Raw genomic sequence first — 26,771 nt, forward strand, 5'->3', positions numbered from 1 at the left:
ACCCCAGTATACCCTACGGACTACGAGAAAAGGATTTACCGGTAGGTAATCAAAATCCCCTTTTTTCATATAATTGATTCTGTGGCATATTTTCAGTCAAACAATAATTCATCTCTCCCCTTCACATGATGTGAGATAGGGGTCCATAACAATAGTCAGACAAACCCAACACATTTTTTTCTTGTGAGAGAGTTCATCAGGGGTATGTCTATAATTGTAAAAAAAAAAAACAATAATTAAAATTGTACTCTCACAAGACGAAACTCATTGGGTTCATCTAGCTATTGTTATTGACCCCTATCTTGAATCACATGAAGGGGAAAGATTAATTATTGTTTGAGTGAAAATAACGCCATATCATCAATTTTATGAAAAATATATAAAATGGTATTTGGACTTCAATGAATTTACTTATTGGAACGGACTATCCGTTTAAGAATTCATGCTACCATTGGTCACAACACTGTGGCTTAGACATCAGGCGCCAACCTACTATTGTTGTGTAGGATCCGATACGTAATGCCGGCGTTTGGAATGCCGGCGTTTGGAATCCCGGCGGTCGGAATCCCGACACTGGAATCCCGACCGCCGAAATCCCGACATGGGGGGGACGTGGATCGCCCCCCCTTGCGGGCTCGCTGCGCTCGCCACGCAGCGGGCCCGGTGCCTCGCTACGCTCGGCACGCTATTTTATTTTCCCTCTATGGGTGTCGTGGACACCCACGGAGGGAGAAAGTTTCGGGATTTCGGCGGTCGGGATTCCAGTGTCGGGATTCTGAACGCCGGGATCTCGACCGCCGGCAAATTGACCGCATCCCGTTGTGTATTGTTACAGTAGTGTTTTACATGCAGCTTTGCTCGTGTGGATGTCATACATAAATAGTCCCTAGAACAATATTTCTCCCCAAAAAACTTTTTGTTTCCAAGCTTATGAAGAATTTATGCCAGTTGTTAAAAGTAGAAAGAATTACCACCTCAGTGAACACTGCAAACATGTGGCCTGGTAGAAAAGTTTGATAAAACCCTTAAACAAAGGGGTCATTCCATGTAATTATGGAAATTTGTGTGGAATTTTATTTTTCACAGCAACACTTTTCGTTTTGAAAATTATTATAGTACAACAATGTGAGTTTTCCCTTCAAAAGTTTTTTTTTAGCTAGTAGCATCATTGATGCTATGAAAACCATCTTGCTTTAGGCTTGCTTCAGATGGAGAAAGAGACTTTGAAAACACCAGAATTCAAAGTACATTTTCTAATGTTAATAATACTACAAAAAACATACAGGTCACTTCATTTGTAGATCACAATCTGTAAATCATTTTTAGTAAACAATACTAACCATATTCAAAATACTTTAAGAGTTCTGGCATTCCTAATGAGCATAACCTCAACTTTGTATTGTGAGTTACCTAAAAGTTTATCTTTTATTTAATCTTGCCAGATTGTTGGGAAAAAAATTGTGATTTCATATTTTCCTAACATTAGGCCATACTTAATCCAATACCACAAAACATGTATTCAATGCAGTAGCATTACCAAATAAATGAATAAAACATATGTGTAACGTGAGTTACCATCATGGTAACTCACGTTACAGTGTGTTGATGTCAATAGATTGAATGGTGTATGTTTTATATTCTCTGGACTCTGTAATTGATCTTTATGTTGCAATGTGGGTTTCCATCTGTCTATCTTTGTTTTGTAGCATCTTAACTTCCAAATTATAATATCAAGTGAGTCTTTTCATAGTAGCAGCTTGGCATTCTGGAGAATTGCATTCATCAGTAATAATATTAGATTTCCTTATCCATACCAAAGAAACTATACAGTAGTTCCATACATGTACACCTTGTTGCAAGTACTGCCTTCAACAGTTACAAATTTAAATATCTGATCAGACGGTCCAAGCTCTCAGTTTAAAAACATATATACAGTATAGCGGAAGCTATGAAACATTTAGAAAAAGACAAGTGTGGGTAAATGTGAAAAATAGGAAGTACAATGTGCCTCAAACTTTGACATTTGAGGGTCCATCGACAACTTTAACAAAGTTAATGAACCAAGATGAGATAGCTGACATCAACAACCAACTTGATTTTGAATCCATTACTACAAATGCCAAACTAGTGTTCATTCTAGCACTTTGCTCCTTGTAAAATTATTGCAGATCCTCCTTCCTGCCTGGGGTGTCGCTGTCTGCTGTGGTTCTTCAAGAACAGTCTGGTCTGTATCTCAATGCTGAGATTCAAACCAGACTGTCGTAGAAACACCACAGCAGAGAGTGATACCCCAGGCAGGAAGGAGGATCTGCAACTTGCTAATGCCTTGTCTGGGCTCTCAGGGAGGGATCTTTATGGTTCTGTGAATCCTTGGTCTCCTGAAACTACATGTTTGAAAGAGGATGTGGTCCCATCAAACTTTCCTCAATTTTTTTTCGGTTAGTTTCAGTGCGATCTCGGATTTCACGGTTTTCCCTATCTGGATACACTCCTGAACACTTTCAAATAACTGGGTATGTCTTCCCCACTACACCTCGGACCTTCTTTACTCTTGGACTTTGGCCGGACAAATATTTACTGCCTCACTACAGTTCCACAAAGCCACATTCACTTATTTTCCTTTCTAAAACACCGTATTATACATACACTTTTTGGCGATTATATGTTTTGGATGATGTTACTACTTTTCAATTTTTTCCTTCTGCATAGTATATCCTTACTATGGGCCTTATTTTGGTTCATTCTTTCTGACAAAATCCTTCTTAGATGGACAAAACCATGTGCACTGCAGGGGGGGCAGATGTAACATGTGCAGAGATAATTAGATTTGGGTGAGTAATTTTGTTTCTGTGCAGGGAAAATACTGGCTGCTTTATTTTTACACTGCAATATAGATCTCACTTTGAAGTAAAACCCCACCCAAATCTAATTCTCTCTGCACAAGTAACATCTGCCCCCCTGCAGTGCACATGGTTTTGCCCATCTAAGAAGGATTTTGTCAGAAAGAATGAACCAAAATAAGGCCCTTTATTACCAACTGTTATGAGGGGGGCTGCGTATAGTCTGCCTTATTATGGGTTATCCTGTATTTGGGGGAAGGGGGAGGTTTACTATAAATAAACAAACTACTACTACTACTACTACTACTACTACTTTCTTTTATAAGCGACACATGGTTTGGTTAAAACAATTGCTATGATGCCCCAGGCTGTTACAGCGGCCATTAGACATTCTTTGAGTGTAGATAATATTTTCCTGTCCAAATTATTATCCTGAAAAACTGAGTTTGTTACATTTTATTACAGATTGAGTAACCCTTATCCAAAATGCTTGGGATCAAAAGAATTTTGGATAACGGATTATTCCATATTTTGGAATATTTTATATTTGAAAGAGGTATCTTGAGGTATCTTTCATTTATGATGTATAAACACATTAAACACATGAAATACACACAGATATATTTTATTTGTGCATGAAACAAGGTTTTACAAACTTTGTTTCAATCTCAGACAATTAATTTTAATGCCAAGCAATCATTTCCTTGTACATAATAGTGCCAGTTACCTGTTATTTCCCCAGTAGTGCCAGTTACAGATATGGCCAGTAGGTTTTTAGCAAAAAAATTAAAAATAAAAGTACATTTTGGAGACTATGGTTTTTGGAATAATTTGGATAAGGGATACTCAACCTGTATCATGCGTCCACTGCCCCAGGTGGTCCATATTGCTGGGTGGGTAGGTTGGTTGGGTTTGGGTGAAAGGGATAGATTAGGTTTTTAGGTACTGTTTAGCTAACATAGAAATGTCTATATCCTATTGCTAGATTTGATTTAGTTTTAGCTAAAGGCCACTAATTTATATCCTCCTATAGTTATAGCTTTAGTGGGATTAAGGTTTTAGGGGATCCAAGTATATCCTAGGTTGGGGTTAGGTTATACAGGGTGGGGGGTTATGAGGAGGTTTAATTTGGCCAATTATGGGTTTGTTTGTTTTGGGGTTATGTCTTTTGGGGGTTGTTTGTTTTGGGGATTTGTTTTGTTTAGTTTGTTTTGTTTACTTAGGTAGATACTATTATTTTGATATTATTGAACTACGATTCGATATGCCGCCACTATTCTACCTGAATTAAACACAGGTTGTTTTTGTACACTTTAATACGAAAATGATCGCTAGCTATATCCTCTGTATATCTTTAACCTGTCCAACCTGGATGGCGTCTTCAGTTGGATGAACTATTATATTCCTGTTTTAGAGGTATTTTATATATACTAATTGCAATATATATCTTTTGACTATATACGTTGTCATATCATGCTGGGCGGTTGCATATCACTTACTTGTAACAAGTCTATCTTAATTTTGTTCTTACAAAAATTCAATAAAAATTACACAATTAAAAAAAAACAGATACATTTAAGTCTAAATATGATTTTATTACAAGTCTTTTTTTCATATAATTGATTCTGTGGCATATTTTCAGTCAAACAATAATTCATCTCTCCCCTTCACATGATGTGAGATAGGGGTCCATAACAATAGTCAGACAAACCCAACACGTTTTTTTCTTGTGAGAGAGTTCATCAGGGGTATGTCTATAATTGTAAAAAAACAAAACAATAATTAAAATTGTACTCTCACAAGACGAAACTCATTGGGTTCATCTAGCTATTGTTATTGACCCCTATCTTGAATCACATGAAGGGGAAAGATTAATTATTGTTTGAGTGAAAATAACGCCATATCATCAATTTTATGAAAAATATATAAAATGGTATTTGGACTTCAATGAATTTACTTATTGGAACGGACTATCCGTTTAAGAATTCATGCTACCATTGGTCACAACACTGTGGCTTAGACATCAGGCGCCAACCTACTATTGTTGTGTAGGATCCGATACGTAATGCCGGCGTTTGGAATGCCGGCGTTTGGAATCCCGGCGGTCGGAATCCCGACACTGGAATCCCGACCGCCGAAATCCCGACATGGGGGGGACGTGGATCGCCCCCCCTTGCGGGCTCGCTGCGCTCGCCACGCAGCGGGCCCGGTGCCTCGCTACGCTCGGCACGCTATTTTATTTTCCCTCTATGGGTGTCGTGGACACCCACGGAGGGAGAAAGTTTCGGGATTTCGGCGGTCGGGATTCCAGTGTCGGGATTCTGAACGCCGGGATCTCGACCGCCGGCAAATTGACCGCATCCCGTTGTGTATTGTTACAGTAGTGTTTTACATGCAGCTTTGCTCGTGTGGATGTCATACATAAATAGTCCCTAGAACAATATTTCTCCCCAAAAAACTTTTTGTTTCCAAGCTTATGAAGAATTTATGCCAGTTGTTAAAAGTAGAAAGAATTACCACCTCAGTGAACACTGCAAACATGTGGCCTGGTAGAAAAGTTTGATAAAACCCTTAAACAAAGGGGTCATTCCATGTAATTATGGAAATTTGTGTGGAATTTTATTTTTCACAGCAACACTTTTCGTTTTGAAAATTATTATAGTACAACAATGTGAGTTTTCCCTTCAAAAGTTTTTTTTTAGCTAGTAGCATCATTGATGCTATGAAAACCATCTTGCTTTAGGCTTGCTTCAGATGGAGAAAGAGACTTTGAAAACACCAGAATTCAAAGTACATTTTCTAATGTTAATAATACTACAAAAAACATACAGGTCACTTCATTTGTAGATCACAATCTGTAAATCATTTTTAGTAAACAATACTAACCATATTCAAAATACTTTAAGAGTTCTGGCATTCCTAATGAGCATAACCTCAACTTTGTATTGTGAGTTACCTAAAAGTTTATCTTTTATTTAATCTTGCCAGATTGTTGGGAAAAAAATTGTGATTTCATATTTTCCTAACATTAGGCCATACTTAATCCAATACCACAAAACATGTATTCAATGCAGTAGCATTACCAAATAAATGAATAAAACATATGTGTAACGTGAGTTACCATCATGGTAACTCACGTTACAGTGTGTTGATGTCAATAGATTGAATGGTGTATGTTTTATATTCTCTGGACTCTGTAATTGATCTTTATGTTGCAATGTGGGTTTCCATCTGTCTATCTTTGTTTTGTAGCATCTTAACTTCCAAATTATAATATCAAGTGAGTCTTTTCATAGTAGCAGCTTGGCATTCTGGAGAATTGCATTCATCAGTAATAATATTAGATTTCCTTATCCATACCAAAGAAACTATACAGTAGTTCCATACATGTACACCTTGTTGCAAGTACTGCCTTCAACAGTTACAAATTTAAATATCTGATCAGACGGTCCAAGCTCTCAGTTTAAAAACATATATACAGTATAGCGGAAGCTATGAAACATTTAGAAAAAGACAAGTGTGGGTAAATGTGAAAAATAGGAAGTACAATGTGCCTCAAACTTTGACATTTGAGGGTCCATCGACAACTTTAACAAAGTTAATGAACCAAGATGAGATAGCTGACATCAACAACCAACTTGATTTTGAATCCATTACTACAAATGCCAAACTAGTGTTCATTCTAGCACTTTGCTCCTTGTAAAATTATTGCAGATCCTCCTTCCTGCCTGGGGTGTCGCTGTCTGCTGTGGTTCTTCAAGAACAGTCTGGTCTGTATCTCAATGCTGAGATTCAAACCAGACTGTCGTAGAAACACCACAGCAGAGAGTGATACCCCAGGCAGGAAGGAGGATCTGCAACTTGCTAATGCCTTGTCTGGGCTCTCAGGGAGGGATCTTTATGGTTCTGTGAATCCTTGGTCTCCTGAAACTACATGTTTGAAAGAGGATGTGGTCCCATCAAACTTTCCTCAATTTTTTTTCGGTTAGTTTCAGTGCGATCTCGGATTTCACGGTTTTCCCTATCTGGATACACTCCTGAACACTTTCAAATAACTGGGTATGTCTTCCCCACTACACCTCGGACCTTCTTTACTCTTGGACTTTGGCCGGACAAATATTTACTGCCTCACTACAGTTCCACAAAGCCACATTCACTTATTTTCCTTTCTAAAACACCGTATTATACATACACTTTTTGGCGATTATATGTTTTGGATGATGTTACTACTTTTCAATTTTTTCCTTCTGCATAGTATATCCTTACTATATTACCAACTGTTATGAGGGGGGCTGCGTATAGTCTGCCTTATTATGGGTTATCCTGTATTTGGGGGAAGGGGGAGGTTTACTATAAATAAACAAACTACTACTACTACTACTACTACTACTACTTTCTTTTATAAGCGACACATGGTTTGGTTAAAACAATTGCTATGATGCCCCAGGCTGTTACAGCGGCCATTAGACATTCTTTGAGTGTAGATAATATTTTCCTGTCCAAATTATTATCCTGAAAAACTGAGTTTGTTACATTTTATTACAGATTGAGTAACCCTTATCCAAAATGCTTGGGATCAAAAGAATTTTGGATAACGGATTATTCCATATTTTGGAATATTTTATATTTGAAAGAGGTATCTTGAGGTATCTTTCATTTATGATGTATAAACACATTAAACACATGAAATACACACAGATATATTTTATTTGTGCATGAAACAAGGTTTTACAAACTTTGTTTCAATCTCAGACAATTAATTTTAATGCCAAGCAATCATTTCCTTGTACATAATAGTGCCAGTTACCTGTTATTTCCCCAGTAGTGCCAGTTACAGATATGGCCAGTAGGTTTTTAGCAAAAAAATTAAAAATAAAAGTACATTTTGGAGACTATGGTTTTTGGAATAATTTGGATAAGGGATACTCAACCTGTATCATGCGTCCACTGCCCCAGGTGGTCCATATTGCTGGGTGGGTAGGTTGGTTGGGTTTGGGTGAAAGGGATAGATTAGGTTTTTAGGTACTGTTTAGCTAACATAGAAATGTCTATATCCTATTGCTAGATTTGATTTAGTTTTAGCTAAAGGCCACTAATTTATATCCTCCTATAGTTATAGCTTTAGTGGGATTAAGGTTTTAGGGGATCCAAGTATATCCTAGGTTGGGGTTAGGTTATACAGGGTGGGGGGTTATGAGGAGGTTTAATTTGGCCAATTATGGGTTTGTTTGTTTTGGGGTTATGTCTTTGGGGGGTTGTTTGTTTTGGGGATTTGTTTTGTTTAGTTTGTTTTGTTTACTTAGGTAGATACTATTATTTTGATATTATTGAACTATGATTCGACATGCCGCCACTATTCTACCTGAATTAAACACAGGTTGTTTTTGTACACTTTAATACGAAAATGATCGCTAGCTATATCCTCTGTATATCTTTAACCTGTCCAACCTGGATGGCGTCTTCAGTTGGATGAACTATTATATTCCTGTTTTAGAGGTATTTTATATATACTAATTGCAATATATATCTTTTGACTATATACGTTGTCATATCATGCTGGGCGGTTGCATATCACTTACTTGTAACAAGTCTATCTTAATTTTGTTCTTACAAAAATTCAATAAAAATTACACAATTAAAAAAAACCAGATACATTTAAGTCTAAATATGATTTTATTACAAGTCTTTTTTTCATATAATTGATTCTGTGGCATATTTTCAGTCAAACAATAATTCATCTCTCCCCTTCACATGATGTGAGATAGGGGTCCATAACAATAGTCAGACAAACCCAACACGTTTTTTTCTTGTGAGAGAGTTCATCAGGGGTATGTCTATAATTGTAAAAAAAAACCCCAATAATTAAAATTGTACTCTCACAAGACGAAACTCATTGGGTTCATCTAGCTATTGTTATTGACCCCTATCTTGAATCACATGAAGGGGAAAGATTAATTATTGTTTGAGTGAAAATAACGCCATATCATCAATTTTATGAAAAATATATAAAATGGTATTTGGACTTCAATGAATTTACTTATTGGAAGGGACTATCCGTTTAAGAATTCATGCTACCATTGGTCACAACACTGTGGCTTAGACATCAGGCGCCAACCTACTATTGTTGTGTAGGATCCGATACGTAATGCCGGCGTTTGGAATGCCGGCATTTGGAATCCCGGCGGTCGGAATCCCGACACTGGAATCCCGACCGCCGAAATCCCGACATGGGGGGGACGTGGATCGCCCCCCCTTGCGGGCTCGCTGCGCTCGCCACGCAGCGGGCCCGGTGCCTCGCTACGCTCGGCACGCTATTTTATTTTCCCTCTATGGGTGTCGTGGACACTCACGGAGGGAGAAAGTTTCGGGATTTCGGCGGTCGGGATTCCAGTGTCGGGATTCTGAACGCCGGGATCTCGACCGCCGGCAAATTGACCGCATCCCGTTGTGTATTGTTACAGTAGTGTTTTACATGCAGCTTTGCTCGTGTGGATGTCATACATAAATAGTCCCTAGAACAATATTTCTCCCCAAAAAACTTTTTGTTTCCAAGCTTATGAAGAATTTATGCCAGTTGTTAAAAGTAGAAAGAATTACCACCTCAGTGAACACTGCAAACATGTGGCCTGGTAGAAAAGTTTGATAAAACCCTTAAACAAAGGGGTCATTCCATGTAATTATGGAAATTTGTGTGGAATTTTATTTTTCACAGCAACACTTTTCGTTTTGAAAATTATTATAGTACAACAATGTGAGTTTTCCCTTCAAAAGTTTTTTTTTAGCTAGTAGCATCATTGATGCTATGAAAACCATCTTGCTTTAGGCTTGCTTCAGATGGAGAAAGAGACTTTGAAAACACCAGAATTCAAAGTACATTTTCTAATGTTAATAATACTACAAAAAACATACAGGTCACTTCATTTGTAGATCACAATCTGTAAATCATTTTTAGTAAACAATACTAACCATATTCAAAATACTTTAAGAGTTCTGGCATTCCTAATGAGCATAACCTCAACTTTGTATTGTGAGTTACCTAAAAGTTTATCTTTCATTTAATCTTGCCAGATTGTTGGGAAAAAAATTGTGATTTCATATTTTCCTAACATTAGGCCATACTTAATCCAATACCACAAAACATGTATTCAATGCAGTAGCATTACCAAATAAATGAATAAAACATATGTGTAACGTGAGTTACCATCATGGTAACTCACGTTACAGTGTGTTGATGTCAATAGATTGAATGGTGTATGTTTTATATTCTCTGGACTCTGTAATTGATCTTTATGTTGCAATGTGGGTTTCCATCTGTCTATCTTTGTTTTGTAGCATCTTAACTTCCAAATTATAATATCAAGTGAGTCTTTTCATAGTAGCAGCTTGGCATTCTGGAGAATTGCATTCATCAGTAATAATATTAGATTTCCTTATCCATACCAAAGAAACTATACAGTAGTTCCATACATGTACACCTTGTTGCAAGTACTGCCTTCAACAGTTACAAATGTAAATATCTGATCAGACGGTCCAAGCTCTCAGTTTAAAAACATATATACAGTATAGCGGAAGCTATGAAACATTTAGAAAAAGACAAGTGTGGGTAAATGTGAAAAATAGGAAGTACAATGTGCCTCAAACTTTGACATTTGAGGGTCCATCGACAACTTTAACAAAGTTAATGAACCAAGATGAGATAGCTGACATCAACAACCAACTTGATTTTGAATCCATTACTACAAATGCCAAACTAGTGTTCATTCTAGCACTTTGCTCCTTGTAAAATTATTGCAGATCCTCCTTCCTGCCTGGGGTGTCGCTGTCTGCTGTGGTTCTTCAAGAACAGTCTGGTCTGTATCTCAATGCTGAGATTCAAACCAGACTGTCGTAGAAACACCACAGCAGAGAGTGATACCCCAGGCAGGAAGGAGGAACTGCAATCACTTTACAAGGAGCAGGGTGCTAGAATGAACATTACCAAACCATTAGAGGGAATAAAGCAACTACACTACCTAAAAGTGGAAGACAATGAAATGACTGGCTTTCTAACAACTGAAAAAGCTGAAAGTTCCCTTCAGTTCCTATGCCCCTGCCTTCATAGAAACTGAAGAATTTGCACCAAGGACCTTATTCAGGTCCATTCGTACAGACCCCTTTGTTCACAAGGGGTTCTATGTTTTCCGTCTGCACATGTGCAGGGTAATTTCTGCACATGTGCAGACGCAGGGTGCGTGCACCCACGGTGAACAAATTGTTCGCTAGATGCACACACACCCATCCTTGAGGGCAGTGGTGTGGCGGCGGTGTGGCTCATTACCATATGAGAAAGGGCCGATGGTGCCAGGGGCAGAAAGCTGACATCACCGGATGTCAGCTTCCCTCCCACTTCCCTCAGAGTGCATACGCACATCTAAGGTTGCTCTGAGCAACCTTAGATGTGCGTGAGCCTTCCACATCATTCGATGGACGGCGGGGTGTTCCCCCGCAGGCTGCGAATGGCTGTTTATGTAAAACATCCATTCGCATGCTGTGCAAACATACGCACCATGCGAATGGTGGGCCGGCGTACCGCCATTCACAAGACGGGATCTGGTTGACTTGCAAGAATGCGAATGTGCATCTGAGCGAATCAACCAGAATAACCCCCCAAAGCTAGATGACTGGGTGAAAGTACTATATGATGGGAATTTATTTCCAGGAATTGTAACGAATATAGGAAAAAGGGAATATCATGTTAACGTCATGACAAGAGATGGGAAATACTGGAAATGGCCATCAGTCAAAGATGAAATTTGAAAAAAGCTGAAAATGAAAACAATTAGCTGAGAAAAATTTCAGCACCAACAGTTGCTACAGCTGCGAAAAAAGTAGTTATAACTTGTAAAATATGTATATTTCGATTTGTTTCATAAATATATTTGTATCAATATAAGCAAAGTGTAGCGCGAGTTACCTTAATGTAACGTGAGTTACCATCATTTTTGTTTTGCTGTAGATCTGTTTTATTTTTCATATTCCATGCCTTGGAACATCATCTGTCATATTTTAAATTTAGTTACAAAAAACATATGCTACATAGGAGAGCGGAGATTTCATAATTGCTAATGTATGTTAAGAACCATGGACAAAACACCTAACGTGAGTTAGCGGTAGAAAATCAGTCATTTCTTGAAAACTACTGGAAGGTTTAAAATATTTGACGCTACATTTGGAGCGTGCCTTAATGTTAATTATAATACAAAATAAAATAATTCATTGTACTTTTTCTGTAACATCCAAATGAGCATACCCTTCAGAGTCAATTTGTAACGCGGATTACCATGGGATGATCCACATGATAAAAAGCATAGTGTCTCAAGAAAAACAAGACTGGGGTTGCTCCTAACTGATTTGATGCTCACTGTCAGAGAGGTACCCCAATCCTGTACAGGGTTTAGTTCCTTTGAACTCCTCTATGGGAGACAACCCAGAAGGATTCTGGATCTGTTAAAGGGTGGGAACAACATCCCGGTCAGGACCTTAAAGTCATTCAGTTTGTGTCCCAATTGTATGGCAGTTCAAGGCAGATCGCGCCACTCCTGAAAGAACACATGGAAAGGGCACAATATCAGAAACAAAGTGATGATGTTACTGCAGTCAACTGGTCCTTTAAACATGGAGACAAGGTGCTAGTGCTTGTGCCCACTACAGAAAGTAAGATGTACGCTCAATGGTGGGGTCTTTATGAGATCATAGAGGCAGTGGAACTGGTCAATTACAAGGTCCCTCAGCAGGGAAAAAGAAGGAAAGTACAAATCTAACATATAAACCTGTTAAAAACTTGGAAGGAAATTGCCAGCCAGTCCTCTTTGGTATCAAATAAGGTTCCAGAATGCGAGGTACACATTGAAGTTACACTAAAGGTGCCCATATACTTATCCAATTTGGGACGATTTCAGCCCAAATTGGATGTTTTGACATCCGATGCGTGGTCCCATGCGCATCGGGTCGGACCCTACAGATTGAACCTGCTGGAGGTTCAATCTGTTGGATCCGGAGCCTTCAGTGGAACATTGCAGGTGCTTTTCAGCATCCACAATGTGTAGGCCCGCTGTCACACACCTATGTGAAGGGGCGGGCAACCCTGGGGTCCTGGCTGCACTGGGTGTGGGTGCAACTTTGTGGGTGGGCAGTCCGGGCACTGCGGGCAGTCCTGGAAGTCCGCAGTGTCCTGGAAATGCTGAGTGGACCTGCGGCGGCAGATTTAAAAAAAAAACGTTAACAATTTCAAAGAGTGAGCTCTCTCTCAGCCAATCAGCGACTTTGCTGCCTCGTTGCTGAATGGCTGAGAGAGCACTCCACCATTGAAAACAGGGCTGAATTCTGACCCATATGGACAGGTCTGAATCTGCTCCTTAATCTGGAGTTCACCTCCCACACACAGTACAGAACAAGTTACCTTTCAAGATCTAGAAATTTTCATTGTTAATGATACAATACAGACAAGGACACACATTAAACTGGTGTCTGGAAATAACATTCTTCCCACTTCAAGCAACCACCATCACAATTGGATTTCTATTATACCGACAAGACAGTTTCAAAATATACAAAGAACACAAGTTTTTCATAAAAGGTTATGATGAAAGAAATTTGGAGACACAAATTGAAAAAGTTTAGAAAAGAAAAAGAAAAAAGCATGATAAACTACAAATCAAAAGAAAAATAATCATAAATAACTTAGCATTCATCATACATTTTAACAGCAACCATAAAAGTATAGAGAATATTGTAAAAAAAAAAAACACTGGCATGTTTTACATCTAGATTAGGATCTAGATCTTCAACCTCATCTTACAAAAATAAATATTATACACAGAAAGGCAAGAATTATAAAACAGGAATTTGTGAAAAGTTTTATACTGATTGAGAATGAACCTCATATAATTATTAAGAAGGTTTTAATTTCTGTCTGAACTGTGCAGCCTGCAAAAAATCATGCCAATCTGTCTACAGCATCTGCAGAAACCATTAAATCGAACAAATCAAAAAAACAATATAAGATCAAACAAAATGTATCCTGTAACTCTGAGGAAGTAATTTGCATATTGGAATGCCCCTGCGGGCTCCAATATGTAGGGCAAACAAAGAAAAAGGCCAAAGCACATTTTTACAAGCATACTGTGTATACAACATAAAAAGGGGTCTATTAATGCATAGCATAGCTAAACACTTTTTGGAAATGTACAACAAAGACCCTGCGGGATTAAAGTTTCTGATAATCGAAAAAAATCTGAAAAAAATTGAGAGGAGGTAAAATATCTACTATGCTTAAACAAAAAGAAACAGACTTTATATCCATTTCTTCTTTTTATTCATCACTCTGCACCCATTATTCATCACCTCTCATAAATGACCCTCATTGTTTTTAGTCGTTATGCACTAGCCGTTAATCATTCCCACCACCACTTCCCTACATTACGCCCATTTCCCTGATGCCCTATAATCTTCACCCCCTTCCAGCATCCTCTTCAATTTGTCCCTATGCTGCCCACATTGCCTATAGTGATGCTAGCCCAACATCTAATGATTTTAGAGCATTATGGTCCTGCTACATAAGAAAAGATACAGGTAGTTTCTGTTGTCATTATGATTTAAAAAGAGGAAACACAGTTGATTGACAATAAATTGCTTCACCCAACCACTAACCATGAGTGAAAGAAAAGTTTGTGAGTTATCATTCATATTCTCTGGAAAATCACAAATTCTGCGGGGGTATATAAATTTATGAGCACAACTGTAATAGTAATCATTATCCTATATAATAAAAGGCTAACACTGCTCCTCACCTTGGAGGGAATTCATGTGGTTTGCACCTGACAGCAATTTAGTGTTTCTCCATTCAGGCACGAACAGCCAGTATTGCTGGCATCACTGGTATGATGTTCTGTCATGCTGACTGGTTAGTAACTACTTAGTAATGATATAAAAGAATGTGTGAAGCAAAAACGACTAATACATATTGTTTAGGCTGATCTTCCCCAAATGAAATGTTGTTATACTGTATGGCCTGAAGCATGCAGTTATACAAGTATCAGTGAAGTGAAGCAGTTACAAGAACAAGGCCATATCCTTGGTTATTGTTGCTAAAGGCTCTGCAACTAAATCTAAAGGCTCCTTTGTGTCTTACAGTATATATGCTTTGGGTATGTTGAATGTGTTCAGTAAGAGACAGAATTATTATTTTTATTTATATATAAATATATTTACTTATTGAAGCGTGACATAAATGTACAATAAAAAAAGAAAATAAATGGATTTTCTCTGTGCATAACAAATATTTAATCGGTGCAGTGTATTATGTAATAAAGATAAGCAAATTCCATTATATGTTTCATGGCAAAATCAAATAACCAGAACAAAACAGTAAAGAGAAAATAACAGAATACGCCTGGACCGGCGCCTACACCAGTCCTAGCTTCGCCAAAAGAGGATACTATTAGAAAAGCAATATGAGTGCAGATCACGTCATGGCAAGTGATATTGGAGGGTCCTGTATACACACTGTATACACATTCATAGCACAATGTGTTTTTAATACACTTTCAGCGACTCCGGTAGGGTTTCTATATAAAACTTTCCCACGTCTCGATGAACTTCTCAGTAAAAAATTTTTTTTTGTAAAGAAGCCTCGAGCCACTCCATTCTAAAATATAGATCAATTTAGCCAAGAAGAGTGAAAGAGGGGGGGGGGGAGGGGGATTGTATCCATAATTGAAGGATGCATTTTTTAGTGGCCACAGATACTATGGTTATGGTATAAAACATCTACAGTGTGTAGGTCTACAATCATATGGTCAACCACTAATGGTCGACAGGGTCTAAAGGTCGACCTTGAATAGGTAGTCAGGGTCCAAAGGTCAACAGTCAAAGGTCGACAGGGTCAAAAGGTTGACAGGTAAAAGGTTGACATGGTTAAAAGGGTCGACATCAAAAAGGTGGACATGGTCAAAAGGTGAACATGGAAAAAGGTGGACATGAGTTTTCAATGTTTTTAAAGTGTCTATGTTGACATAGGTCTCCACACATATTCTCCATCCATGCACTAGTGGATGGTAGGGCATCAAATACCGCCTGTAGCCACATGTTAGCTGAAACTTTTGTAAAAAAAAATGCATGTCAACCTTTTTCATGTCGACCTTTTCCATGGTGACCTTTTCACCATGTCGACACATTGCCTGTCGCCCTTAAAAGCCTGTCGACCTTTTGTCTGCCGACCTTTAGACCCTGTCGACATATTGTCTATTGACCTTTAAACCCTGTCAACCTTTTGACTGTCGACCATTAGTGGTCAACCATATGACTGTCTATCTTGAGTCAGTCTATGAACAGTCCGGATACCGATATTATTATTATTGGTAACTTTCTAACTCCCAGTGCTGTTAGAGTTTGTGCCATTGTGCCAGTGTTATCTTTTTATTATTATTATTATTATTATTATTATTATTATTTTTTTATTAAATGTTTTCTTTATTATTTACGCACAAATAATTGTCAAATTCAATTTTTTTACCCCTGTGACACTCATCCATACTTCTGTCACATATAAGCATTTCAGATGTAATTTACTATTTTAGTTTATATGAGAGAAGGCTAATTACTTGTTTTAAATGAATTTCAGGAATCCGCCTGCCTACCCCTGATATGTGCCCAGATGAAATTTATGCCCTGATGCTGCAATGTTGGGAATATGAGGCAAAAAAACGTCCCAACTTTATTGCCGTGCACCATACACTCGTCAGTATCCGCAAGAGACACCGATAACTCCTGGCAACCTTAACAGGACACCTGAATGGATGATGCATATCCTTACATTAGCAGTTACTTATTATATGGACCTACAGGATAAAGCAGTGCACAAGGGGAGTATTCTGGTTCACTCGCAAAGGCACAATCACTCTCCAATGGACAAAACTATGTGCATTGCTGGTGGGGCAGATGTAATATTTTGCAGAGAGAGTTAGATCTGGGTGGGGTTTGTACTTCAAACTGATATTTATATTGCAGTGTAAAAATAAAAGCAACCAGTATTTACCCTGCACAGAAACAATAAAACACCCAAACCTAACTCTCTCTGCACATGTTACATCAAACCCACCTGCAGCACAGCATGGTTTTGTCCATTAGAATGTGCCTTTGTGAGTGAACTAGAATAACCCCCAAAGTGTACATCTCACTTCACACTGGACCTTTCTTTTCTTTATAATAACCTTTGTTGGGGTCCTGACACATGAGCAGTTTCCTCATTGCACATTACAGATATTACCCACGCCATCATGTCAGATTATATACAGGTATAATTTATGCATCCTGCATCAGGATTATGTTTGAGAATTACAATGGGTAATTACATACTGTATGGTGGTAACACACACATGTATGAATCAAGCCTTTCATAATAATGTATGTATGTTCATAGAAAGTAATAGGGGTCTATTCGTAAAGCTGTGAAGAAGTGAGCCAATGGAGAAGTTGCCCATGGCAACCAATCAGCTGTTCTGTATAATTGTATAAAATACACTTGATGCATGTTAATTCAAAACTGTTTGGTTGCCATGGGAAACTTCTCAATCTGCCACTTTTCCACTATTATCACAGTTTCATCAATAGACCCTACAGTCTTCCGTTTAATCTTTTAAGAGTGGTCATCTGATTAGTTAATTTTGAATACAAATATGTTATTGATTTGAGTTTCAATAAATATCACTTGTTTTTTCTTCGCATTTTGATGTTTTTGCCTAACAGAAAAAGCCTTTTGTGCGGTCTAGATCCGTATATGCCCAACCATACAGAAACATAACATCTGCTATTTTATTCAGTATTTAGAATGAGTGCAGGTCAATCACATCGAAGTACAATCTAATATAAAGCAATAATAATAATAATTACCAAATAAATAATATTGAAATGCTTTTTAATAGTTATTTTCTTAGAAATCATAGATTCCTATTTTTCATATGAACAGGCCGTTGTGGCCCTTCATGTGGAGATCTAGGGATGCAATATCACTCGGTCAGATTGATCCATTGCTGTCCTTGGACGCAGCTGTGGATCACAGAAGCCGGCAGTTGGTGTCGTTCTACTAAAGACTCCTCCTGCAGCATTTGCATGTTTTAGCTCAGTGCTTATTCAGTCTACATTGGATATGTATTCGCTGTGGATTACAGTGCCTCGGTGCTAATAAGTAAGGGTACATGTGTAAAACTCTTTAATCCTATCCTTTGGAAGGTCACATAGTTGGCATGCGGTCCCTGGTTCAACAATGTCTAGGTTGACCACTAATGGTCCATGACTAGGTCGACACCTGGAAAATAATCGATATACCATAGGTTGTGATTGACAATGTCGACACATGCTTAAGGTGGACATGGTCGACTCTCAAAAGGTCGACACAAGTTTTTCACAGTTTTTTGGGTGTAGACTGACTTGGTTCATACTTTTCTATCCAAGTGGGCATAGTGTGAGAAAATAATAGTGTGCCAAGGCACCGTGCCCGAAGCATGGCGAGCGCAACGGTACACGGTTATACGGTGCCCATGTTCACATAGAAACCCCAAAAATGTGAAAGACTTGTCTTGAACATGTCCATGTCGACTTTAATCTTGTGTCGACCTTCTAGCAAAGTCGACTTATGGAATGTTGACCATTTTCAGGTGTCAACCTAGTCACTGTCGACCATAAGTGGTCGACCTAGGTATTGTTGACCCACTATGCTATAACCACACAGGACCTTATCCAGGTCCTTTCGCTGCCACCCTGCGTTTCCAAGGGCACCGATGGTTGTGTTGTGCACATGTGCATACGCAGGGTGCATGCACCCACGGCAAAAGGACTGTTCACCGGGTGCACGCACACAGGACAGCGGGCGAAGGACGCTGGGCAGCCTCATTAGCATATGGGAAGTCCAGCGCTCTCATGCTAATGTGGGCATGATGGACAGGTGGGGTGGGCAGCTGACATCACCCACTCCCCCCCTGAAAGTGCATGCATATGTAAGGTTGCTCAGAGCAACCTTACATATGCGTGCACGCACCACATCTTGATGTGACAAGATGTGGGCATTCCCCCATGGCCTGCGACTGGATATTAAGCCCTGTACACACGCTTCGATTTTTACCTGTTTTCGATTCGATTTTGCTTATAGAAGCAAAATCGAATCCACATCGAATGATTTTTAGGACACTTTCGATCTGCATTCGATGCGCGCTCCCGTTTTCTCAAAATGAAAAGAAAAATAGACTGTGCAGCCAAGGAAATCTCGAGTTCAGTCCAGTAAATCAAATGATTATATTGTGAAGACAAAAAAGCATATAAGTTCCTTTCAGTGCGCAAATAGGCAGCCCACGTGGGTAATCCCTTCAGGTGTCCTCCCACCTGTTTTTTAGATAAAGAAAAGGGGTTGGGATAAGCCCAGTGTAGGCGCCTCCACTCGGCTTATCCCAACCCCTTTTCTTTTCTGTATCTAAATGATTATATTGTGCCTACACTGTGAAATCAAAATCTAATCAAATGCAAAAGTACAGATCTAATGCCAAATTGAATGGGAAGATCTAATGCCAGATCTAATAGAAAATCGAATATAACATCAAATCTAAAGCAAAACAAAGTGTGTGCACACAGCTTAACTGTGTAACATCCATTCGCATGCTCTGCGAGTGAGTCACGCATGGGAATGGGTGGCGGCAGCCAACCATTCGCAAGGCAGGGGTTGGTTGACTCGCAAGGATGCAAATAACCCAGTGGCGGAACTCCCGGAGGCAATGGAGTCATCTGCCGCCGGGCGCCAGGCTAAAAGGGGGCTCTGGCTCCATTGCCTCCGATGTTCCGCTGCTGCCTGCCGCACTTATCTTATTCAGCGGCGGGCTTCCCCCCCAACCTCCCCCGTACAGTACCCTGGTGTGATGCGCAGTGGTGCGGGCGTCCCCTTTCAACTGGTTGCTGGCAGTGGCTGGGACGGAAGTCTGCCTGAGGAAGCCAGGCCAGATAACAGGAGAAGTGTCACTGTCCAGTGACGAAGAGCAGAGACTAGAGTCGGGCGGGAGCCAGTGTGCGGGTGCGTGACTGTCTGTCACTGAAGCTGACAAATGACTACAGTAAAAGCCGGGAGTTAGGTGGGAGACGCTGCAGCGTCAGCCTTTGAGGGGTGAGTCTGTGCTGTGGGTCTGTAAAAACCAGCACAATATGTGCCTCTTGTTGAAAAAGAAAAGGATATTACATGTACTGCTCAAATAAAGAGAGGGATCATCATGCAATATATATATATATATATATATATATATATATATATATATATATATATATAGTCCATGGTACTGGCACTCACATCGATATCAATAACTTGCTGGGTTGACAATCCAGGGTAGGGAACTTGCTAGCAGGTCACTACTTTGTATAATGGCACAAAATGGAGTCACTCACCAGTCTTTCAGGCAAATCAAGCTGGGTTTATTCAGGCAGCATGGCAATGATAGTGGGCATCGACGTTTCGGTCCGCCTCTGGGACCTTTTTCAAGATATCTTGAAAAAGGTCCCAGAGGCGGACCGAAACGTCGATGCCCACTATCATTGCCATGCTGCCTGAATAAACCCAGCTTGATTTGCCTGAAAGACTGGTGAGTGACTCCATTTTGTGCCATTATATATATATATATATATATATATATATATACACACATATTGCATGATGATCCCTCTCTTTAATATCTTTGACTGTTATTGTGACTTTACCCCTCTCCATCGCTACCCTACCACCCCTTGTTTGCTGCATGTCAGCAACAAGTTCATACCCCCGTTTTTCACTGTTGTTCACTGTGCTAGGCGAGTTACACCACACCACTTGCAAGTTTGTTACCGCATGTTATAGTTTAAGGTGCCCAGAGCACGCTTAGACTCAGCTTATTCAGTGGGATCTATCAATAAATTAATTGTTATCCCCAATCACTGTTTTGTCCATTCATTAGCCCATACATAGCTTAAGCATTGGGATCCGTTGCTATCCCCCAGCATACATTACCCGTTTCTTAGAGATCAGTGATTTACACCCTGAGCGCAGGGCTCATAAAACCCCATATATATATATATATATATATATATATATATATATATATATATATATATATATATATATATATATATATATATAGTTCCAGTTGTATAACCAGAGAGGGCACTCACCACCGATAGCAGGTAAAATATCTCTTTATTGACAGCAGTCAGCATACAATGTCAACGTTTCAATCACGAAGGGCCTTTTTTTTTTTTTAAACGTTGATATTGTATGCTGACTGCTGTGAATTAAACAGTTTCTCTGGTTATACAACTGGAACTAATATATATATATATATATATATATATATATATACAGTATATATATATATATATACATATATATATATACACACACACACACACACACATATGTGTGTATGTATATCGATATATCAGACATTTATGGCTAAATTGAATATTAACAACTATAATTTACGCTTTACCAGTAATGTCAACAAAAGCAAGATTGAGTTCTTAGATCTGGTTTTGGATACTTCGGATTGGCCTAATACCCCTAAGATTATGTCTTATACATTTTTGAAAGCTGTCGACAGTAACAGCTATGTCGATTACCACAGTTGTCACTATCGAGGTTGGCTTGATAATGTACCCTATTCACAGTATATGAGGGTAAGAAAAAATTGCAGTACAAATGATACATTTGAGGAACAATCTAAGATTTTTGACAAAAGGTTTTCTGAAAAACATTATCCTGAAGCTTTGGTTATGAAATGTAAAAATAAGGCCAGAAATTTAGATAGAAAAAATTTACTGGAATATAAACCAAAGGTAAAGGATGATTCTGAGATTTTTGTGCCTTTTGTAACCTCTTATAATTCATTTGGTGGTCAGATAAAGGGTATCCTTAATAAACATTGGGATATTTTGCGTCTAGACCCACTCCTCAAAACTGTTATCCCTGAAAAACCACAAGTAGTGTTTAAAAGGGCAAATACATTGAAATCTATTTTAGCCCCTAGCAATTTAAGAACTACTAATGATTCGACCTGGCTGAATAAAACTAATGGTTTCTTCCCCTGCAATCGATGTAAAATGTGCAGACATGCCAGCAGGGAGAGATCTAAATTTGGTAATTTTGACAACAGTAAGATCTTTGACATCAAAAGTCATATGTGTTGTGCTACTACCAACGTTGTGTATCTGTTGGAATGTAAATGTGGTAAGCGCTATGTAGGTAAGACCAAGAGACAATTGAAAATACGAATTTTAGAACATGCTCGTAGCATAAAGAATAAAGTCTCCCTACATAGCGTCCCACGTCATTTCATTTCATGCTGTGACTCTGACTTAGATAGCATGTCTTTTAAAGCTATAGAGCATGTTACTTTAGATGAACGTGGTGGAGATGTTTTAAAAAAACTCAGTAGAAGGGAAACCTTCTGGATTTATACTTTAGGTACATTATCCCCACGTGGTTTGAACGAGGGTTGTGACATCACCCCCTTTTTGCAATAGTTGACATGGTGTGTCGACCTCCCTTGGCTATAGTTGCATTGTTGAGCTGTGCTCTGTAGCTTTGGCCATAAGAGGGAGCTCTGACCCCCTGCCGACTCTGCATTTGGTGATTGTCATACCTGTATATTGAATTTTTTGGTCTCCTGCTTGCAATAGTATATTACATTCTAATTGTTCTCCTATTTCTTCTGTTCTCTCTATTTTTCTATATTGATGTTTTTCTGTTTTTCTTTATTATGTACTAAATATGTATTTCGTTACAGATTGGAGCCGACTTTTGAGATAAATATATGCGTATATATAAATTTTCGCTTTTTTGCTGCTACATATGCCTTTTTGCACATTTTTATAGATTGATTTTTATATTGATATTTATATATATATATATTTTTTAAATGAATTGGAGATCTAATAAAATGTTTTTTAATATTTATTTTTTGTACTATATATATATATATATGTATATTTTTAAACGGACTAGAATTCTGTATTTTGTATATGTTTTTTGTCAGATGTCGGCAATGATCTGTATTTTGCATTGTATATTATGTATTTGATTGTATAATGATACATGTCTGTGTAAACATGTGGCACTTTGATTGTATGTGAGATTATGCTGCTAATTGAATGAAACTAGCCATAGATAGTTAACACCTGTGAAGAGAAGGTGGGTATAAATACCCGATACTCACCTCTTGTAACCACACCCCCTGACGAAGTCCGACAGTGTGACGAAACGCGTTGGGCGTGGCTTCCTTCTGGTCTGACGCTGAGACGTCCTGTTTCCACCTGCGATCCAGCCGGCGATCCTCCTGACTCTGGTTGTACTGGTCCCTGGTCTGTGGCTTGACGGCGGCAGCTGAGTGACGGCGGTGCTTCCACATATTGATGTCTGGGCTGTGACGGTGAAAAATTGTATCTGGCTGGCAAGCATAAGATTTTTAACCCCAATGTATGTGAGCTTTATTACATAAGTAAAGTGTTGTTACTTTCTGCTCATTGGTGCGTCTTCTCTATTCTTTTTTGCAAGTTTTCCCCGTTGGATCATTGGCACGATCCTAGAGAGAGACTGCACACATTTGGGACTCTGATGTGGACTTTTACCTGAAAAGACACTGAGACTTTGCGCTGGGTATCTGTGTTTTTTTGTGTTGAATTGCCAATTTTACCAAGTGCTGCATTGTGTTTAGTGTTATTAATTGTGACATATTGTGTTTATATTTTATATTGTTTGAGACCATTTGGAGACTAGTGGTTACTCTTTAGTGTGTTATATATATTTTTGAGGATGGATAGGAGAAATAGGAGATTTGAAGATTGCCATAAAAGGTTTAATGAGGCTTTGGATTTTAAACAGCAAAGCAATACTGAGACTACTGATGAGTGTGGAGATCTAGACTCCATTTGCGCACAGCTGGAGAAATTAGCTCTGCGTGAAATGAAGTTAAGTTGGGAAATAACTACCCTTGAGAATTATATTGAGAACCAGAGAATCCCAAGAGGGCTTAGGATAATGAAAAATCCTACATTTGGGAATGAAAGGAAAGATTTCCTGGAAGCCTGGTTTAAAATAACTGATACATGCTCTATTGAATTAATGAAATTAATTGTAAAAGAACGTAAAAAGGAGACAGCTGATGTAGATGCAGAGATAGCAGTTTTGGAGAAAAAAGTTGACCCTTTTAAGGAATTAAAGGAATATAAAATTTAAAAAAAAGCAAGTGATGACAAAATTAATAAAATTGAAGATGAGGTAATTGAAATAAAAGTAAAAAAATTTAAACGAGACCTGCTTGATTATAAAAATGGTAACGTCAGAAAATGGCCACAAGCCTCTAGAGCTAGAGAGAATAATTGGCGCAATCATAATACCTATAATGACACTAATAATGAGTGGATTAGACCCCAAAAAACGTTCCACAGGAATAATTATAGAAAGGAAACGTTTAATCTTCCAGTATCCAACAGATTTAGAGATTTAGAGACTCCTCCCCGACACCAACAAAGACGTAATTTTTTAGACAGACCAGTCTGGAGAGACAGGGAAGTACTCGGTGCGAAAGCAATGGAGAGCCCGTCCTCACATTTAAAAAGAAAAAACCTACTAGACGGGGAAAGAGAGGTAGAAAGAGGATTCAAAATGAGACGGCCGAATGTCTGAATAAAGGCATTTTCAACCTCTCTGATCACGTTTTGACTAATAACGAAAATATAATGCTGTCTAAAGGCTTATCTTTCGCTCCTGCTAAAAATCCAGATGGTTTTCAATTGTTTATTGATGCCAATAAATTTACTAGAACTTTAACCCTTAAAAGGCATTTTGCCAAGTTTACTAATCCTCCCATTACCAGAACTGATTTAAATGAAATTGAAAATGTGACAGGTCTAAAACCTAAATCTGTTTATTATCCCGTAGAATCTCGTGGAAATTTTATAGAAACGTTCTCTAATCTTGTTAAAAATGACTTTGAATTATTATGTAAAGATCATGGTGATAATAAAAACTCTAGTAAGAAAAATCTAACCAAAGCTGAGTATAACGCCATTAAAAGTCTAGAGACAAATAAAGATGTGATTATAAAACAGGCGGACAAAGGGGGGGGGATCGTGGTATTAAATAAGAGTGATTATTTGGAAGAGTCCTATAGACTCCTCAATGACACGACAACTTATAAGAAACTAACAAAAGACCCTACTTATGAAATAGTAAGTGAAATTAAATCTATGATCGATCTTGGAGTCAAAAATAAATGTCTGTCAAGTAAAGAAGGGGATTATATAACGATCCAGCACCCCACCGTGGCAATTTTTTATTATTTGCCGAAAGTGCATAAACGCTTAATTAAGCCTCCGGGACGGCCGATAGTGGCTGGTATCGGATCAGCAACTTCAGCACTATCGGAGTTTGTTGATTTGCACATACGTAAATATGTTTTAAATTTACAGTCTTATCTCAAAGATTCCACGCAAGTTCTACGGTTTCTAGATGATTTTGAATGGAAGGAGGATTTTTTGTGGTGCACTATAGACGTTGAGGCGTTGTACACCTCCATACCGCATACAGGAGGTATGGCGGCTATTGAATACTACCTTAATAGAGATATGAGTTTGGACGAGGGTTTCAAAAAGTTCTTGTTGGAATGTGTACATTTTGTGATGAAGAACAACTATTTCATGTTCCAAGGGGAGTATTATCTCCAGCAACGTGGGGTTGCTATGGGGACCCCCTATGCCCCCAGTCTCGCCAATCTATATCTGGGTGAGTGGGAGGAGAACAATGAAGAAATAAATGTGCATTTTAAGGATCATCTAAAATGCTTTAAGAGATATATAGATGATCTCCTTATAGTATGGCAAGGAGATGTGGAGTCCTTTCAGACATTTATGGCTAAATTGATTATTAACAACTATAATTTACGCTTTACCAGTAATGTCAACAAAAGCAAGATTGAGTTCTTAGATCTGGTTTTGGATACTTCGGATTGGCCTAATACCCCTAAGATTATGTCTTATACATTTTTGAAAGCTGTCGACAGTAACAGCTATGTCGATTACCACAGTTGTCACTATCGAGGTTGGCTTGATAATGTACCCTATTCACAGTATATGAGGGTAAGAAAAAATTGCAGTACAAATGATACATTTGAGGAACAATCTAAGATTTTTGACAAAAGGTTTTCTGAAAAACATTATCCTGAAGCTTTGGTTATGAAATGTAAAAATAAGGCCAGAAATTTAGATAGAAAAAATTTACTGGAATATAAACCAAAGGTAAAGGACGATTCTGAGATTTTTGTGCCTTTTGTAACCTCTTATAATTCATTTGGTGGTCAGATAAAGGGTATCCTTAATAAACATTGGGATATTTTGCGTCTAGACCCACTCCTCAAAACTGTTATCCCTGAAAAACCACAAGTAGTGTTTAAAAGGGCAAATACAGATGGAGCTGGCCTTATTATTGCTGGCGGAGCGCCAGGACCGTGTCCCTGGCGATCCGCCAGCAATCTGGCGCTCTGGCTGAATGAGACGCTCGTGCGTCTCCCACGCACGAGCGTCTCAATAGCCGGGCGGCGAGGCGGCGCGGCGGGTGCAGTCCTGCCCGTCTCCAGCTTCAGGGAGACGGGCAGGGCTGCGGGGGGCTGCGGGGGGGCGGTGTGGACCGGCGGGGACCCGGGGAAGCCGGCGGGGACCCGGGGAAAGGCACCGTCGGAACGGGACGCGCGTGCACCTCGTGCACGCGCGTCCCCTTCCGACATACAGATGGCGAGGGGCGGGGGATGGCGGGTGGCGAGTCCTCCGCCATCCCCAGCAACGACAAGCCCGGCGCTATCTGTACATTGAAATCTATTTTAGCCCCTAGCAATTTAA

At 38.9% G+C, this 26,771-nt stretch overlaps 1 protein-coding gene across 2 annotated transcripts in view; it reads left to right on the forward strand.

Annotated features, from left to right (window-relative positions):
* MAN2A2 (mannosidase alpha class 2A member 2) overlaps positions 1–26,771 on the forward strand; it is a 280,528-nt gene that overhangs the window by 108,183 nt on the left and 145,574 nt on the right. The window contains exon 19 of one of the 2 annotated variants that reach the window (XM_083184113.1): positions 16,501–17,593. The exons of the other annotated variant lie outside the window; for it this stretch is intronic. Coding sequence (XP_083040239.1) covers positions 16,501–16,643 — 143 coding nt within the window. The 3' untranslated portion in view covers positions 16,644–17,593. Of the gene's footprint in view, positions 1–16,500; positions 17,594–26,771 lie in introns of those variants that run through there. 2 annotated transcript variants of the gene reach the window in all.

The sequence above is a fragment of the Crinia signifera genome, chromosome 4 (assembly GCF_055691185.1).
Source record: "Crinia signifera chromosome 4, ASM5569118v1, whole genome shotgun sequence".
In the NCBI taxonomy this organism is placed as follows: Eukaryota; Metazoa; Chordata; class Amphibia; order Anura; family Myobatrachidae; genus Crinia; species Crinia signifera.